This window comes from Dermacentor andersoni, chromosome 11 (genome assembly GCF_023375885.2).
Source record: "Dermacentor andersoni chromosome 11, qqDerAnde1_hic_scaffold, whole genome shotgun sequence".
NCBI lineage: Eukaryota > Metazoa > Arthropoda > Arachnida > Ixodida > Ixodidae > Dermacentor > Dermacentor andersoni.
In genome coordinates, this window is record NC_092824.1 from 67,309,285 (window position 1) to 67,328,978 (window position 19,694).

At 45.9% G+C, this 19,694-nt stretch overlaps 1 protein-coding gene across 1 annotated transcript in view; it reads right to left on the reverse strand.

Annotated features, from left to right (window-relative positions):
• LOC126518239 (uncharacterized) overlaps nucleotides 1-19,694 on the reverse strand; it is a 24,165-nt gene continuing 4,471 nt past the window's right edge. Inside the window, exons 2-6 of the mRNA XM_055064285.1 lie at nucleotides 18,241-18,677; nucleotides 13,722-13,967; nucleotides 8,501-8,580; nucleotides 4,914-5,210; nucleotides 1-1,582 (exon numbers count right to left, since the gene is read on the reverse strand). Coding sequence (XP_054920260.1) covers nucleotides 1,333-1,582; nucleotides 4,914-5,210; nucleotides 8,501-8,580; nucleotides 13,722-13,967; nucleotides 18,241-18,555 — 1,188 coding nt within the window. The 5' untranslated portion in view covers nucleotides 18,556-18,677 and the 3' untranslated portion in view covers nucleotides 1-1,332. The remainder of the gene's footprint in view (nucleotides 1,583-4,913; nucleotides 5,211-8,500; nucleotides 8,581-13,721; nucleotides 13,968-18,240; nucleotides 18,678-19,694) is intronic.

Below are 19,694 nucleotides of genomic sequence, written 5' to 3' on the forward strand. Positions count from 1 at the left end.
TACAGTCAGCAGTACAGCCTTTTATTCTGACACACCTGGTAACAATTCACAGTTGTACTTCTTGTTAATACTTAAGCTTACAAGGAATAGATCGAGAACAGATTTAGAGCTTCCTTGATACGAGTATAGTTATTTATCCATTTGCAATAAATCAAAACTAAACGCCCTATCCTGCATAGCTTCACGAGAGGTAACATTGAAGCACACTGTGGAAAAGGTTTGCCAGTCTGCGTCAGTCTGGTTAAGCTCACCAGACAGTATTGTTTTATCAGCAGCTTTAACGTACCTATGCATGTAGCTTTTAAGTTTCTCCCAAAGCTATAGAGATGAGCCGGATTGTCTATACACGGCACCGATAATGTACCTTACAACCATGATATACCTTACAAAATAAGCACACTCTCTTAGGTACATGCGTCAATTTTATTATTTTGTAGCCTTCAATAAAAATAATACAAGCCCACCCTCCTTTGGATCCACAGCCTTTCCTACATAATTTAACCTCACTTGGAACAAATTCACAGCAACTAAGGCCTACATTTGGCCAAGTCTCTGTTCACACAACAATGTCAGGCAAGTGAGGTAATAAAAATGCCTTCTAGCTCAAAACGCCTTCCAGCTCAGTAGCGTTGTTTATTATGCTTTTACAGCTAATGTTCAATAACTTCAATGACAAAAATTTATACAAGTGTCGCCAGGTTCCTTTTTTGTGAGCTTGGTGGGCATTTGCTTTTCTGCATCCCAACCAGGGAGATCCCCATTGACGCTTAGTTCGTCGCATGCAAGTTTCGCTTCAGCCTCACTTTCCCTATACTAAGCAGTGGTCTTCAACAGTGATATCTGGTGCCCCCCCCCGCTTAAGAATATCTTCGGACACAGTAATTATTTTATTTCACCTCACGTGACAAGCTCAAACAGCGTACAGATACCGTCGTGCCTTCATGGCTTTCGGTCCGTGCCCCCAGCATACAAACGTGCTCTTTTTGTATTTATGCTGAATAAATACGAATAGAAGGTCACCCTAGAAACGAATGAACAAGATGACTCGGCCATCCGATAAGCGTGATCATTTCTTTTTCCGCATTGCCAGTGTGTGCGCAACCAGATGCAGCCCTTTCGCAGAACGAGGTGAATAGCACGCACGACTCGCGAACTACGCGTCATCACCAACGTGGTGAGCCAATCACAATTCTCCTAACAGCGCACACAACAGAAACGATGATATCTCACGATGAACTTGAGGAATCGTAAAATATTTTACGGGCAGAGGAATCAGTCAGCCCGCTTACAGCGTTTCTAAAGAGAGCCTAATTACAGTTACACCGCGCCAGGCTAAAGCTCGCAGGCCTTCTTGGGCCTCATGCGAGAATTGTGGGAGCAGTTGAATGCCCGCGCGAAGGGCCGGAAGTTCCTCAGCGCTCCGTTGACGAGCGTAGGCGCGGGAGAGCGGACGCCGTGGCGAGCCCGCTGCTGCAGGTAGTCCCCGTCGTACGACTCGCAACGGTCCAGCGCGAACTCGTAGAAAAACAGTTTGTCCGTGGCGTACGTCACGTTGGCGCCTGCGCTGCCGCGAAGCTGAAACCTGCGCGGGTAAACATAGCGGTACATAGTTAAAAGCACGGTCCGGAGTGTTTTGAAGGATTATTTTGGATATCAGTGAGGTGCTATGCGGAATTCCGTAAGCTAGCGTACTTACGCATCCAACTCGTTCTAACCAAAAATGAACGACTGAGAGAGAGAGAGAGAGAGAGAGAGAAAGAGAGCTCTTTATTGGAAAAGCAGAGGTATTAGCCAGTGCATTTTCGCCTACATGCTACTCCGCGGAGAATAGGATGAAGGAGCAGAAAGTGACTTGAAAGTCGACGATCTGCCCCATAAGATTCGCGTAGCCGGGGAGCTTGCCCTAGTTGTCGCCCCTAGCCGCCTTAAGCAGTGTCGGGCCACGTTCGCCGAGAGTGCAAGGTCCCCCGTTGCTCCAGGTGCAAGCGTTTTGATCATGACGACGCCGATTGCGTTCGTACCTATGAGGCAGCGGGTGGGCCAGCGATGAACGGCCATGCGACACAGGAGTAGCTGATGGAAGTGGCCGAGGTGGAGAACGAGGCCAGGAGTGCTGGCGATGCGTCCACGTCCACGAGTAGTCCACAGCATCAATTTAGAGCGTGGAGGAGGTTGTCAAAGATAACGGAAGATACCAAGGGGAGATAAGCGCTACGTTGTCCACCAGAGCACTCTGACCAGAGAAAGTCCCTTGAAGAACAGAATCACCAGTTATGCGGCCTCTCCAGATGGATAACTGCAAGTGCGAGGGCATCGACGCCAGTGAAGCTGGGGAGCCACCCGCAAAGGCACCTCTCGGTAGGCGTATTGGCACTAGGTCGAAGCCAAACGTTCAAGCAAATCAGAGGCCCGTCGGAAAGGTCCTAGCTAATGACGTCGAGCGTCGGCCACCGGATGGCGCTGCAGGCGTCTAGCGGTCTGCTAAACGTTCAGGTGAGCACCATGCTCCGGGCCTGCCCCCTCGCATTTACGACATGATGGCTATCAACCAGAAACACTTTCGACACACGAAACCTACTGGCCTCCAAGAGAAAGCAGAGCCAAGTGCATTGATTGCTCATGGACCAAGACGTTTTCGCCTTTCAAGAGACTTACGTAGAGGGTGAGGAGGAGACGGGGAGTATGGAGCCGTCATTCACGGCTAGATACCTTAATGCGAAAGCATTATATGTCCCACGAGGCAGAACATCCGGCGTGATCAAGCGAGGGCACCAAAAATGGCCGACGGCGCAAAGTGTAAGAACACGTCAAGAAATGCCCGGATTGACGTCACATTTCTCAGGGAGGTTCCTGTAAATAAAGTCAATTAATGGCTCTGAAAAGAAAATTGGGGTCACATTTGGGTCTGGGTAGAAGTCGAGCCTGGGCCTACGGGGTGCGAGACGAGCACGCTACACCCCGACACCATGGTGGCTCCGCGGTTCTGGCTGACTGCAGTTGTGCAGTCAGCCAGAACTGCGTGCGTCAAGGCACACGTCCCGTCACAGCCATCTGTCGGCTACGTTAAAGTAAGGTGACGCTAGAGACGTTAGAGACGCTGACTGAAGGCGGAATAAAGTGAATGAAGGCGAAGGAAGGCGAATGAAAGTCGATGAAGACGAATAAAAGTGAATGAAGACGTATAAAAATTAATGAAGACGAATAAAAGTGCATGAAGACGAATAAAAGTGAATGAAGACGAATAAAAGTGAATGAAGACGAATAAAAGTGAATGAAGGTGAATTAAAGTAAATTAAGATAAATTAAAGTGAATCAAGGTTGATTAAAGTGGATTAAGGTTGGTGCAAACTAGAGCAAGGTGGACTAAGGTGAATTACGGTGGATTAAGGTAGCGTTGTGAAGGGCACGAGACAATGTCACGTATCATAGACGTTAACCAACAAGAGGAGCCAAAATGCTTTCGTATTCAAATCACGTAAGCATTACTTAAACGAAGCTTTTTGCGGGGGGTCTCCTATCTGAATACATGGAAGAAAAGAAATCGTTTTCCTCGGCTACCACTGCTCCAAATTTAATTAAATTATAGGGTTTTGCGTGCCACAACCCCGATCTGATTATGAGGTGCGCCGTAGTGGGGGACTCCGGAATAATTAGGACCACCTGGGGCTTTTTATCGTGCACCTGAATCTAAGCACACGGGTGTTTTCGCATTTCGTCCGCATTAAAATGCGACCGCCATGGCCAGGATTCAATTCCCCGACATTGTGCTTAGCAGTCCAACACCATAGCCCCTAACCAACCATGGTGGGTTGTTCCAAATTTGATAAAGTTTTTTGCATTTAAAAGAAAACAAGTTAACATCTAGTAATTGTTGCTGGCGAATTTTCGCTTCCGTCAGGTCGCATAGCGACAAGTTGCTTATAAAACCAACTCCACTTTTTCTCCCAATCCTTATCTCCTCAAGCAGCTAACGCTTTGACACGTTATACGACATTATAGTACAGGTGCAGGGACCCCGAGACTCTGGAGCACCTTCTCTGTACCTGCCCATAAATGGCACACAGTTCCGTAGTCATGACCACCTACAGGCGCCACGGCTCTTCCAACGGCCACAATGTCTGACCTGCTGTTCCCAGTGCGTCCCCACTTCCCTGCGTTGCGAAGCCTGCTGGCCTTCACCACGTGCTCACTCCTGCACGTGGTGGAGTCTATTACTCCGTCATCGTCCCTCTTCCTCTATCCACTTTCTCTTCTCACTCCTTTGCCTCTGATGCCCTCTCTCACACTGTAAAATAATTTACACCCTTAAACGTGAAAGAGTGTAAATGTGTCTACAACTCACACCCTTAGGGTGTGATTTATATAACTGACACCCTAAGGGTGTGAGTTATAGACAAATTTACACCCTTTTCACGTTTAAGGGTGTAAACTATTGTATAGTGCACCTACAGCGTGAACGTAATTCCGCAGGACTGGGGTCGAGACCCACACCCGCGTGATGCGGAATGCTCCTGCCAGGGGAGAAATCGGGCGCTGGTGTCGATGAAGAAACAGCCTCCAGATGTCTATAATCAACATATTACCGCAAAATTAACGAAAATAGTGTTTTAATAGCATACTTTCTTTCTCAGCCTAATCTGGTTTAGTCTTTCTCTTTAGTGTCCCTTTAGTGTATCATTTAGTGTCCCTTTAGTATTCCTTCAGTATCCTTTAATATCCCTTTAATAAATATTTAGTATCCCTTTAGGGTCCTGCAGGCCTTCGGCATCATGTACACGCGTGATGCGAATAAAATGATTATTATTATTATTATTATTCAAAGGCTGATTCGGCCATCTTTCGACAACGACTAGAGAGAGAGAGAGAGAGAGAGAGAGAGAGAGAGAGAGAGGGTCAAGGAATCATACACGCACCGCTTGCTGCCTCTGGCTGCTTGCTGTCGGAACACGCGCAGCGCCACGTGCAGCGCGAGTAGGTCGAGCACGTCCTCTCGGGAGGCGGCGTCGCTGGAAGTGCGGGCGCCGTACTGGTGTTGCTGCCGCCGCAGGCAGTCGCCCAGCAGGTCAATGCGCAGGCGCAGAGAGGAGGACGACGAGCGGTACGATTGCCTCTCCGAGGCGGCCATCTGGTCGAGACGATCCGCCAGTAGCCGAGCCAAGTCCACGCCCAGCCTGGGCGAGTGGCGAATGAAGAAGGAGGGCCCGTCGAACCTGCCGGAGTGTTCGGGCAGTTCGTCGTGCGCAGTTCGTCGGTCTGCCGACATCAAGACTATCAAGACATCAAGCCCCCTTCCCACCCCCCTCCCCCCCAAAAAAAGAAAACGAAAGAAGAAAGAGTGAAACTTGAAAGCTTTAATGAACAGTTGGCGCATCTGTAGATTACATAACTCATGTGTTTGAAGTCGTATGAAGTGTCACACGGGCACGCAATGCCCCGCTATTTTGTTTATCACGAGCATCATTGGTGACGCGAAAATATCATCACTATTCTCGCCACTAATATCGATGATAATACCAATAATTTTTCCAGCGAATTCCGAAGAAATTAGGTAAGAAGCTGTTGCCATGCCTTTGCGCCATATCCCGACGACGAAATATTACCCCCAAGAATAGCAAAGTCGATTACAACATCTAATTAGTGTTTTTTTTAATCTAACGGTGACGTTCCATTTTCCTCCGTATACCACGGCGGGTTTATGAAAGTGTTGCACCTGTCGCGAAACTGATTTATTTGGGATTTATACTGTGATGCAAATGTGATGTTCGCGACTTGCCAAACCAAACGATCGCACTCATGTGTTCGTTGCTGGTCGCACCTGCCGTAAACGATACCTATTGACAATCCCATAATGATTGAAGTGATCGCTATGAGGTTACAATATATAATAACGATTAGGCGAGTGCGGGGCTGTATGCTGGTCTCTGCGAACGGCTTAGTAGCAGCTTCCACTTCTCCTCGTAAATCAATAGCGGTCACGCAAGTGCCCCACTAACGTATTTCTTGCGGACTTGCGGCTGTTTCGGGACCTGAAATGAGCCTGCACTGAGACATTCCCCGCCATACTCAGAAGAAGGGCTGCATGAAAATATAAGCCACATGGCGTATTCATCAATGTGTGTTCTACCCGCCGTGGTTGCTCAGCGGCTATGGTGTTGGGCTGCTGAGCACGAGGTCGCGGGATCGAATCCCGGCCACGGCGGCCGCATTTCGATGAGGGCGAAATGCGAAAACACCCGTGTACTTAGATTTAGGTGCACGTTAAAGAACCCCAGGTGGTCGAAATTTCCGGAGTCCTCCACTACGGCGTGCCTCAATCACAAAGTGGTTTTGGCACGTAAAACCTCATAATTCGAATGTGTGTTCTGTCGCTGAAACAAATGATCAGCTGCCACTTGTTTCCCCGGTTGTTTAAACACGTTTGATTACTCATTACGGTCAAAATTCATGTTCCAAATTCAAAATTCATGTTCCGACCGCTACCAACTGTGAATGCGACCAACAGCGTTTCGAATGGGCAGGTGCGCATGTGTTAGCTCGATTGCGACACCGCCTGCTTTAATCAGCTGTGCATCATTGGACCAACGAATGAAACAAACAGACAAACGAACGAACGAATGAATGAACGAACGAATCAAGCCGCCTAATTTTCTCAAAATTTGTAGAGGCGGAAATAAGGGTGGTGGTGTAACGTACACGCCACTTTTAGCGGCATTTTAAGGGCTACTTTGAACGTTCCTGAGTTGGTTACTGCGCTTTCGAGTTTGTATCGAATGGAGTGATAAACTTATTTTTTTTTTAGTATTAGTCAAAGACGTAAACTTACGACGAAGATTCCACCATCTCTATTAAAAATAATGTTTCCTTTACTGTAATAAACAGCGGAGATAGGACCGTAATTTCTTTCACGTAGCGACATCTGGTAAAAGAATGAAGAAAATTTGTGAACGCATGAGCGTTAAAAAGGCTTATGTAAAATATGTATGGTGGTGCTCTGAGGTATATTCGGCGTGCGATGGCGAAAAACGGGAACGCAGCGCTTTTTACGCACATGTTACGGAGACTTCACATAAACGTGACTGGTATGCGCAGGAGTACACTTTGCGGCAAACACTTCCATACAGCTTATTCAAATTGAGGTGCGGTAGTGGGACCTTTCGTGTCAATTCTCTACGCAACAAAGTCGTACATTGGCACACAGGAAAGGACGATAGACTTCTACATGAATATTTACTTCTACACAACTTCTATAAGACTTCTTCACGACTTCTACACATCTAACTCGGCTTTATCTTTTCCTTTAGTGAGCGCTGACACTAGGGATCGTCGTATTTTTCGGCCGCTGTCTTCAACTATTGTCACGTGTCAACATTAATTTTCTTTTTCTTTGCACGATAAGCACGGGCTACACTGTTCTAACTTTTCTCACCAAGAATACACAATCACGGCGGGTATACGGCGACGAACTAAAGCCTGTAGAGCATACACGCCAGGAAAAAACATTGAAAAATATTATTTGCAGTTTTGGTGTGACAGGCTGAAATGAAGTGGTATACAGTCTACGTGTGCCTGTTCGATCGATGCAACACATTGTGACATTACACTGTTGCCCGACTGTGTTGAAAAAAGTAAATGTTTCAGTTTATATATATATATATATATATATATATATATATATATATATATATATATATATATATATATATATATATATATATATATATATATTGCTAATGCTGTGATCTCCACATATGTTTGCCCTCTGACTGTACGCAGCTCATAAGTAGTACAAGCATAGCCGAAATATAGTAGAAGTTAGGATGTGAAATGCCACGCAAGTTCCCGAAAAGAAAAATCTCAGAAAACCGATAATCTACATGCTTTGAGCCATGTAGTTAGGCCAAGAACCGATACATTCCACTGAGAAACGCGGTGTACTATCAGCGTAATCATTTTATTCGGAATGCCAATAGTCTGTAGGTGCTATAACATTCACACATGACGTCACAGTGAGTAGGTGCGCATTAGGTAATCCTGATGAAAGAAACAACGCGAAAACGGGCTGTATTTGCTTGCGTGATTTGATGAGCTCACAGTAAGAAGTACTAGACTAGAAAGGAGCAATGTTCACACGTTAGCAGGTTGGCGCGTGATGATAATAAACAAAACAACACGGCAGCGAGACAAAAAAGAACAGCCACGGACGTGTCGTCGCCTATTCGTTTTTTTTTTTAAATTTAGGATACTTACAATGGTTTTCTATGGTTTCGTTTTACTTTACAAGATTTCTTCGTCTGCCATAATCTCTCTGCTGTAGGCGTTACCCCGTTCTTTCTTTTTCATAGTTTCTTGTCGGTCCCGTTACAATTTTCTGCTGTTTCATTTCATACATTTTGTTTTCTTATCGCCCCCCTCCCCCTTACACCCCCCTCGCATACAATTTTTTTTCTGATTTCAGAAAAATGAGAAAACCGAACGCTGTCCGTATTGCTGCGAGACGTACGTGGTGTCAACGGCACCTGGTGGCACAGCTATGTACTCCTCGTCCACATCCAACCACGGTGTGTCCCTTAGCGCTGGACCCTGCAGGACGAGGCCGCAAGTCCTTGTTCCATATTCATGTTATTGCTTAATTCATATCCAGAATCAATGAGAGAACAAAAAAGAAAGAATGTAGGAGACGCTTATAAAGAAGTGCTTACTAGCAACTCATTTCTAGTTCAATAACAGCGATTGTGGAAAGAAATTCGAATTCTGGGGTCTCACATGCCAAAAGCACAATACGATTATGAAGCATACCCATAGTGGAACACTCTGGAATAAATTCTCGCCTCGTGAGAATGCTTTACGTGCGTGTAAAGCTAAGTACGGGCGCGTTTTAAGCGCCGCAACGCCTCGGTAACTGGAGTCTTGTACTTTATTGTACTGCGCTACCACAGCTGGGTGGTGATTGTACAGAGAATATCTTTAAATATACAGCAGGTAAAAAAAATTATGCCTCATGCAAAAAACAGCACCTGAGCACGCGCAGAACGAAGATATAGAACCCCGCGGCAGTGAGGGCACACGAGTTGTTCGATAATTCAAACCATTTTTCAAGCAACGCCAGTGAAGGGTAACTTATACAAATATCAGTTCGGTTAATAACACAAAAAGCTTTTTTTTTGTTAGTTGGCTCACGCGTCAACTAACGGAAGGTCCGTAGAAAAAAAAAAAAAAACGCATTGGTGACCACCGCCTCTGGTGGTGGTCACCGATGGTCACCAGTGGTCACCAAGAATCTGGCGACCAGCAGGCACCATTATACAAGGACAATCAACTCGAGCAATCAAAGCGGTGCAAGCTTCGAACGACGAACTAACAATGTAAGAACTCGTTCTGGGTAAATACACAAAATCCCGAAAATTGTGTGCATTGAGGCGCTAAATATGCAAGGCGGATGAAACTTCACGTTGACGTTACCTATTAGTCACTCAGTGACACGGTGACTGTAGGTTACGCGAAAAGTTACCGAGAAGCGATCATTCCTGGTTAGCCTCTCTAACAAGAGCAAATATATTTAAAAAAAACTGGCAATCTTGCTTTCTGAGTAGGCTAATTAACACCTCTTGTGGAATCTGTTATGATTAGCTGTACGATAATTATCGCTCGCGCATAACTGGCCAAAAGCACACACACTGGTTTTCAACACACTGACATTCGGTGGTCAAAAACTCGACAAGTGAGCAGGATTAATCAGTGGCAGAAAAATCTGCAGAATTAAAAAGAAAAGAGGAAGTGTTGCCTACGGTGCATTGTTTCTTGAAGTTGAAATTGCAACACAAAACAACCTGCATAACACAGCACAAAGAAGCGCTCAGGTCAAAGTCGGTGTTATAAGCAATCAGGCTAGTGCCCCAGCCAGCCTATGCAGGCACATAACATTTGAAGTTATGAAAGAAAATTCATGGACTAAACTGCGTCTCTTATTTTTGTCGCTCCAAAAACAATAATTTACCTCTTTGTCCACTCCCAACAAGACATCGACACTCCAAGTCTTGATCACCTTATCTCATTAGAACTAACCTTTTGAAACATTCTAACAACTTATCTGCAACGCATCTATGTAGCACTGATGACATTGAGCAAATATGGGGCTAAATTTGTTATGGGATTTTCCTACGCATACCTTGTTTTTGGTTACGAAACATTGTTATAAGTTTGCCGAGTTTTTTTTTCAGTTGTGTGCTCATATTTTTGGCTTTGAAACACGAGCTCATCCCGGAAGCAGTTTAACCAATGGCGTGGCTGGGTCCATACTGATGGCACGGTACAATAGCTGCCTTGGCGAAGGATGAAAGGGGGGGTTTAAACGAACACTGAAGACGAGCACTAAATCATTTTCAACACAGGGATATATTCTTTAGAAAATCTACGTAATATATTTTCGAGTAACAGGCTCGTCAATAGACGAGAATGCGAACTTCGCCGTTCCATTTCTTTAATTTCGTGCCAAAAGCCCGGCATTTGTGCGTCAGTGTGACGTCACTAGTGATATTTTCTCGTATACGGCCCGTTGTGGCTCCGGAAATGGTTTTTGAAGCTTGCACAGTTCAGTGACTGAACTGATTAGATGCCGTCCAAATTAATGACGCCACCACAATGTGGTACGCGAACTTTCAGGTGGCGTTAGTGCTCACATTTCGTTTCTTTTTTTACAAAGCCTCTTGTTAAGGTAATAGTTGTTAGGTTAACTTGTAGGGTTTCACATGCCGAAACCACGATCAATGATTATCAGGCACACTGCAGCGGAGGACTTGGTATTAACTGTTTGACCACCTAGGCTTCTTTATGTGCGCCCATGTGCAAGAGTACGTACGGACGTTTGTGCATTTCGCCCCCATCGAAATGCGGCCGCGGCGGCTGCGCGGTAACAGCGACCTTCTTGGTGTCGTAGAAGAGCAGTTTCATGGAGACTTATTTATAAGAGATGAATATTTTTTATGCGAAGCATATTGCTTGAGCTCAGCCCAGCTCCTCAGGCGCGGCGGTGTCGCCTTCAATGACCTTTAGTGACCCCATGCCATACCACGTGACACCGTGACGTCACGACAGAGTAGAAACGGGGCTCCAACTCGCGCCGTCCCTCGCGGCGTCGCGGCGGTATATAAGCAGCTGCGCTTGTTTCTAGGTGGCTTTGGCTCAACTCTTGCAAGATGGGCTGGGTGGGAATCGAACCAGGGTCTCCGGAGTGTGAGACGGAGACGCTACCACTGAGCCACGAGTACGATGCTTCAAAGCGGTACAAAAGCGCCTCTAGTGAATGCGGTGTTGCCTTAGAAACGAGCTGTTTCTAAGGCTCAGGCGTGCGTCGCTTGCTCAGGCGCACATTTCGTTGCCGCGCCGAACGCTGCGTTGCTCGACGCTCACCGCGTCCAATGCGGGGCGCGTAGTCGCTGCGCCGTAGCCCATTGTCTTACACCCCTTGGCGGGTCGACGGGAACGCTGTCGCGTTCCACTCTTGAAGGCGAAGCAGAGTAACGCATGAGTTGTTTCTTCTACTAGCCGAACCAAATATAGCCAAGCAACAGCAGTTCACCAGGCTAAACAGTGATTCAACAACTAAAATAAAGGCTAGTATGCTTCGCATCCTGGGCTTAACCTTGGCTAAGCCACAGCCATTTTTTTTCTTTTAAGTGTCCATTTAGTTCGATAGCATTGCATACATCAAAACGTGGCTTTCCGCAATTCAGGGAGGGCATGTTCTCTGTGGAACAACTGGCGAGGTTAGAGTGAAGGTGCGTGAAAGGAGAAGAAGCGGTGAGGTTTGACGTAGAAGGACACGTGACAAGAGTGGTGGTGGTCGCATGGGTGATGGTATACTGAGCAATGCTTCGCAATATACTGCGCTATTACGTAGAGTGATGGTTGAGCTTTGCATAGATGCATGCATGCGTGCGTGGCTATACCAGATGTTTAACGAAATGCGTTCGAAGTTGCTTAAAATAAAAAAAAAGATTGAATAATTAGAAGATCGCCTCTGGATTGATTTTACCACAGCATCGAGCAAGGGCATGCATATTTCGCTTAAGATGTTAAAAAAAAAAAAAGAGGAAAATTTTGCGTTTAGCACTGAACTCTTATTCCTCAAATGTAGCAGAAAAACGGCATTTTCGAGTCTACGTCGTCCAACGCGTCACTTGGCGCAGTTACGTGCCTGGTACTTATGAAAGAAAGAATGTGAGAGAGAGTGAGCGAGAGAGAGAAAGAGAGATTGAGACGTTCATTAGCTGAGAATTTTTTCTTTAGATACATTAAAAGGCAACCTTAGTGGTTTTTCCGGCGAGGTGCCTAGATTAGGTGAATTGTGTCGCTCCTTAAAAAATGCCTTCGTTTATGGGAATGCAAGCAGCGGCTGAGACGGCGCCAGCATAATATTGTGTGCGCGCCTGGTGGCAACTGCAGAAAGCAGCCGTTCGGTTAGAGTTGCCGCGAGTTCCATACGTGGAGTCAACATAAGCATGGTTCCTAAGGAGCGGGCAATCACGCGGCCAGCCTCCCTGAACGCCTGCTTTCCGCAGCTGCCGAACAGGACGTGCCGCCGGCGAAGTCATTAAATGAGATTTGACAACTGTAGTTCGCACCATTACAGTTAAATGTGGTTTCACGAATACCGATAACGAGTCGGAGAGACAATGGCGGCTTTGTATTATTGCACGTTGGAGCACTCTTGTTTCCGCAGTGAGCGCATTTGCCCGTGTACAAAGCCTTACGTTCGAATTTGCCCGTTTATGCACGTCCCAATAACTGTTTTCTAGCGGAAACAGACACTCGGCTGTCGAACGTTGTTGTCATTTCTATAAATGGCTGTAGTCTACAAAATGGCTATATATGGCTATATATGGCTATAAATGGCTTCCGTTTAACGCACAGGTAGACTTTGGTTCCGATGACAGCAACGCACCTGTGTGCCAAAGTATTCTTTGTTTTTTTATGAAGAGGACCATGTATTATCAATGTTCATCAGGATACTTATGAAAAAAGAAAAAAAAACACACTACCGATTATTGTTCATACCTTCCCCGTTTTATAAATGTTGTTTTGCATAGATCGTTAATATTATTTCACATATATCGCACACTTTGGCGTTTACACGAACTGTAATTCCTTCCTTTTGATACGTGTTACATGACCGGGGTAGTTGGAGAAGTATGGGAGAGGCCTTTGCCCTGCAGTGGGCGTAACTAGGCTGATGATGATGATGATGATGATGATGACTTTTGCATATTAGTATGTATTTCTCTTAGATATGTGTGCATCCCTTGACTTGTTTATACGCCATGATCCAGTAGAATGTTGTTAGACTGCAGAAAACACTGCAGAAAACACTGCAGAAAGACTGCAGAAAACCTACGCAAACCATCGGTTTTTTTTATACTGTCCACTGCGCTGCTGAAATCGGGGTTGTGGCGTCGACTTCGGCGCCACGATGACATGGTGAGCGAAATGAGAGAAAAAAAAAAGCTTGCGTTTTTAGACTTACATCCAGGTTTAAAGACACCATGTGGTCAAACTTAACACGGAGTCCCCCACTAATAGTCAGCTCGTGGTTTGGGCACGTAAAATCCAGTTTATCCAGCTGTTTTTTTAATTCTCAAAGGAGGTCTGCCCGAGAACCTTTAAATATATTTCCTCTGCCTCCGGTATTATACGACTCGAAACTTTAAATTCCACACTTCTCTAACCTCCCAGAACGTCTCGAAGCCCCTGTCGGCGATCTTGAGCAGCGCGTTCCTCTTGCGGGACGCCAGCACCGCTCTCCACGTGGCCAGCGGAGACTCCTCGGCGTCGGCGAAGGCCAGCTCGGCAAAGCGCATGCGCAACCGCTGCTTGCGCAGCCAGTCCGGCAGGAATAGCTGCCGCCGGAGCGAGCCCGTCGAGCGCAGGAAACGGGAGGAGAGCTCGCGGGACGTGCGTTTGGAACGCGCCACCTGGGAACAAGAAAAGAAAATTAAGGTATTACAAGCAGCGTACTTGAACCATGGTTTTACATGCGAATGAGTGCTGCCTGTACCTTACTTCCTTTTTGCTCATCAGTCTCAGAGACAGCTGCACTCTATGCAATGCAGTATATGCCTAAACACTTTCGTCAAAGTAACGACTTCTTTCATAGCAATGAAGGCCAGCGGTACATACAGTCATTGAACTTGAAATAGACGTGCACTTTCAATCCGTACTAACCACTTCCGACCCTTCGGTTAGAAACGTTGTTGCATCTTTTTCATCGCAGAAGTCAGCCATCGCAATAAGTGGCGCCTAAATACCACCATAATTCGTCATAATTATTGATTTATGGAATAAATCTTTATTGAACAAACGGTCCGTGTCCCTTTGGGGAAAAGAAAGAGAAACAAGGGGGGGGGAGGGAATTTAGGGGGAAACATTAGAGTAGGTTCAGGAGTCCCGTCTCTGCAGCAAACGCAAATCGGCGAGCGTAAAACTTCTTTGACACGGTTGCTGGAGCCGACAGGGCGTATCCAGGCGTCGCAATTTCGGCGGTGGTGGTGGGTCCACGGACATCAGGTGTCTCGTCGGTGCCGCCGAATGAGCGTCACAGTCTCGGAACAGGTGAACGGTGCTGGATCAGACCTGTAGTCGGCAGTCTGGGCATTTGTGCGTCAAAGAGACTGCTAGCGATTGCACAACATAAATAGCTCGGGCCCCATCGACAAGACGAGATCTCTGTGGGCACTCGGAGCGTTAGGTACAAAAAAGCAATGATACGCAGCATTGAAATGAGGCAGTTGATAGGAGGACACGCAAGTTTACTTGCGTGTCCTCCTATCCTATGGGCTCGATATTTTTTGGCAAAATTCTACAAGACGTGTTTGTGCGATGGTGTTTCGGCGTCATTTGGCAGAAAAAAAACTACGAACATGCGGCCACCATCTTCTCCGATCGGTGCAGACAATGACATCTCGTAATCGTGTTCGCGCAGTGTTGAACTGTTGGACCCTGTTTTTGATAATTGGATTCTGCAGCTTGTCTTCAAAGGCACATTTGAAGCGCAAATTTGTCCACTTTCGATGTTCTAACAGATGCACTTTACAAAACTGTGATATCTGTAGGAAGTTACTTATCTGCAAACTTCGCCGTTCGATGTTTAAAAAAGAAACTTACGACATTTTGGCCATATATGCAAAATAACACAGGCCTTAAATTAAAGTTTTACATCCTAGAGTTGCTAAACTTTAGCAATCCTTTCTTTCAAATGCAACATAGTTCATTCACCCAGGTCCAGCTGTTGTCGCATAAAAGCATTTCTGCTTTTTACATGCATTTGAATACCAAAACACGTAGCTGCCCTCGAGCTAAAGCTACCTTGTTAAGGGACTTGCCCGAAGTGACAGCCCCAGCTTCCGTATAACGCACAGGCAGATTTTGGTTCCAATGACAGCATCGGACCTGTGTGTTAATGTGTAAGAACCCTGTGTTATCAATGTTCCTCAGGATGCTTATGCAATATGTATTATATATATGTAAATATATATACACTCCTAAGCGTTGTTTATACCTTCCACGTTTTATAAATGTTGTTTTGCATAGATCGTTATTAATATTATTTTATATACACGGCACAATTTGACGATAACATGAACTGCAATTTCTTCGTTTTCATGTGTGTTGCTTTTGCCTTATCGTATGTATTTCTCTTAGGTATGTGCATATCTTGACTTGTTTATACGCCGTGATCAAGTATAATGTTCTTAGACTGCAGGAATTCTTCAATTATGCTGCGACCTATGCGTACCCACGCAAACCATTGCTCTTTTTTATGTTGTACATTGCGTTGCTGATATCGGAGCTGTGGTGTCAACTACGGCACCACATGCAGATGGTGAGAGATATGAAAAAAAAAGGTTTGCATATTTAGACTACTGGTAAAAAAAAAGAAAGAAAACCCCGCGCATAACAGTTCTTCGAAGGCGATAGGAGCAAGGTAACAGTCTTATTCGAATAACTTATTGTTACGTTTCAAAGCAAATTTGGGGGATCGGACACACGTTGTATTTACATTTGACATCGACCCCACCTTCGGTCGCCGGTCTTCGTCGTCGCAAGAAAACTGCCACCGAATTCCGCTTAACAGCTTCGCTGTAAAGATGACGCGCCCCCGGTACCTTAAGGGCACAGATCGCATGCGCATATCAGCGTGCCATAGCGTCTCTGAGCGGATAGTAGTTAGCGCTGAGTATTAGAGAAAAGAAGTGTGCGCTAGAACCGGTGTAAATATTTTAGGAAAACCTTCCCTGAACCGGAACTGCACGTTTTACCTTTTTTTTTTGTTTGCTCTGTAAAGCGTGCACTGCCGCTCGCATATGATCGCCAGGTGAAGCCATTCAGCCAAGTGAGGTGACTTGAGGTGAAGCGACCTCACGAAGATTATCAGGCAGGTCACATCTTTTAAATTTCCTACGGCGCTATTATTGCCGGTGCTTCCAAGTGAAAACCATATCCTTGAAGAGAACAGCGCTAATATTCATCGTTAATGAAATGCCACATTGGTGCTGCCTTTGTACATCGGGCGCGCGTGTCGTGAAATAAATTGTTCGAGAGAGATTTGCAAACATACCAGTTGCAAAGTACTATAGTTGCGAAGCACTAGCGTCTCAAAGTACATATATGTGTAGATGCGTGAGCTCCATATTATTAAAGTTAAATTTAGGTGCTTCGGCAAAGAAATTTTGCACAATTAGAAAATAACTTGCTGTAGGGCTAGTTCGTAATACATCTTAGATAATTAAAAGAGCGCAAATAGGCACACTCACCATTACGCACACAATCACACGCGCAGACACGCTAGATATACGTTCCTCACACACAGCACTCTGTAAGGGGCGTATCTATTGTGTCTACGTGTGTGCGTGATTGCAACTGTGCCTGTTTGCGGCTCTTTTAATAATCTAAGCTGTTTACAGAATTAGACTACCGGTTTTCTCAAAGGCGCCAATAGAACGCTATAAAGATTATGCGTGAAATTATTTTCTGAAATTATTTTCGTACTTGCTGCTCTAGAGAATTGGTTGCCTGAATAAAAAGAATCTAATTTAAAGGTGCAACCATTCTCACTTCCTTAGCTCAGTGTTTGTCTAAGGAGAGCATTTCAGCCTATCAAATGGAGTCGAATAGCGAACTTCCTCTTAAAGAATACCTTGCAAGGGTTCACCATACACGTCGGTTGTAACTACATTAGAACGCTGGAAAAGTGACGTCCAGGGCTTGTTCTACCCCAAGAATCCTTTAAAATGCTTCAGTACTGTGATCGAGATAGAAGCAAAGAAAAATTTGCGAGGCTATGGCGCGACGAGCCAGTTAGCTTCATCGCAGTAGAGTCTCTCTCCCACTGCATCGACCGGCCCTCGCGATCAGGATACCATTTCACAGACACTACCATGCTGGGGTCTATGGCTCACGTGACTCCGCCTTTTATTTGCTTTACAGCGTATTTTCAGAGGTGGTTTCGAGCGCTCCGCGCTTCGCACGAATCTCGCAGTACTCGCAGTACTTCGAGTTCCGCTTGTGTTTTCGCCAGGAGTATTATAGGCGTAGTAACTGCATCTCCCACATAGACACGTACGCAACGTAATATGTGTGCCGCCACCCCCACTGACGGAAGGAGTGGCTCCTCCAATAAGTGGAGACTGGCTTTTGTTTGTACATTGAACCGTTTTCGAGACATGCCGGCATAAATTCGAACACGAACAATTCCGAAATTCTTCCAGCGTGTTTTTTAGTTTAGAGGTTCACCCGTAGTCGTAACAGTGGCCCAATTCGTGCTCCAGAATGTACAACTGGGGCTGCTTCTTGCCTAGAAGCTACCTACAGAGCAATTGGGCATCGTACTCCAACGTAATTATTCGTAAGAGGCTTTCTCATCTGTTCGCGTTTCAATTTACGCAGATGGCATATGGTCGCGATACATCGTCAGCATGTGCCCTACGAAGCGCAATTTTTCGGCAGTGGCCAAACCAAAGTATTTCAACACTGTGCTCTGCCCAAACCCGGCGAAAGGCCACTGTACAAGCCACTATACAGCCGTGTCAGATGTACCCTTTCACATTGACCAAATACAATCAATCAATCAATCAATCAATCAATCAATCAATCAATCAATCAATCAATCAATCAATCAATCAATCAATCAATCAATCAATCAATCAATCAATCAATCAATCAATCAATCAATCAATCAATCAATCAAACCTCGCGCGCCGACGTGCTCACGATCCAGTCGACCAGGCGGCGCGTCATCTCGCGGAAGTGGCGCTGCAGTCGCGCGCGCTGTTTCGGACTCAGTCCTCCTCTCCGCCTCCGGTCTCCGAGCCTCGCCCCGTTCCAGTAGACGAACGCCACGAGCTCGGGGGCCGCGCCCGCCACCAGCCTCAGGCAGCGAAGGTCGGCGACGTCGGCCGCCGGGTCCCCGTCCTGCCAGCCGGGCCGGAGCGCGGCCGACAGCTGCACCAGCCGGCTGAAGCGCCCGGTCCTCCGCTCCAGGAACGGGGCGTAGCGCACGTACATGCGGAAGGCCAGGTAGTTTCGTAGCAGCGTGGCGCCGAACTGCGTCACCAGGGCGGCCAGCTGTCGCTGGAAGGAGCCGCCCTTGACCTGGACGGGCGTCCGCCGGCCGAATGTGGCCACGCCTGCGCAGGTGCGGGGGGCGAAAGAACACGCTGTAGTTGGGAATCCACGTTGAAGCGAGCACAGCGCGGAGACAACCGAGGAAGTGCGAGTGGCAAGGGACGGGCACAATTTCCCACTTCTAATTGGTGGTTTATTTTCAGTTTCAAAGATACAGTGAAATTTACCTGCACACTAGTGGCAGAGAACGCATAAGCGTAAAAATATTCTGCATACTGCCGTTAGAAGGACGCGTTATTCGCCAGCTGTATAGAGTAGATAAATAATTAAATCATTAAATAAATAAATAAATAAATGAATAAATAAATAAATAAATAAATAAATAAATAAATAAATAAATAAATAAATTGTATTGAGTACGTCAACAGCAAAAGAAAACTAAGAAATTACGGCATTACAAATCCTGATGTATATAGCGGTGGCAACAATAATTATCATCACCCATCGAAATATCTAAGCTACATTAATTATTTCTTCATGTGTTACTTTTAGAAAGTGTTAGACACAGAAGCTACGTACGTACAAGAGCTGCGCTTGCATCGACGCCGATTTTGAGAGCAGGCTATCGCCAGTTCGTTTAGTTATCAGTGCTGATGGTGTCCGTAAATCTACATTACACTCACTTCAAAAATCTAAAACTTATGTTTCGCTCTTGCTTTCACATATTTTCTGGGGAAATCGCTGCGGATATCCGAGTTCCTTCTCCCGATTACTACATAACAACACTCAAGCACAAGCATTTCCAGAATTTATGACCAGATATACCCATAGATGCCTTTCCTCTCTCTTTCTCGCTCTCTCTAACTCGATGTCTAGATAACGATGGTGCTCGAAGAGTGAACGCACGAAGTGACCAACATCATTATAAGTGCGGAAAGAAAACTGATAACGGAAAACGTGGACAGAATGCTAGTACAGACGCCTCTCTTATCTAACATGTTTATATTTTAGCCTTAGCAACGGTATCACAGCAAACGCACCAACCAGGCGAACTCACTTCTTTAGTTGACCTGTGTGAT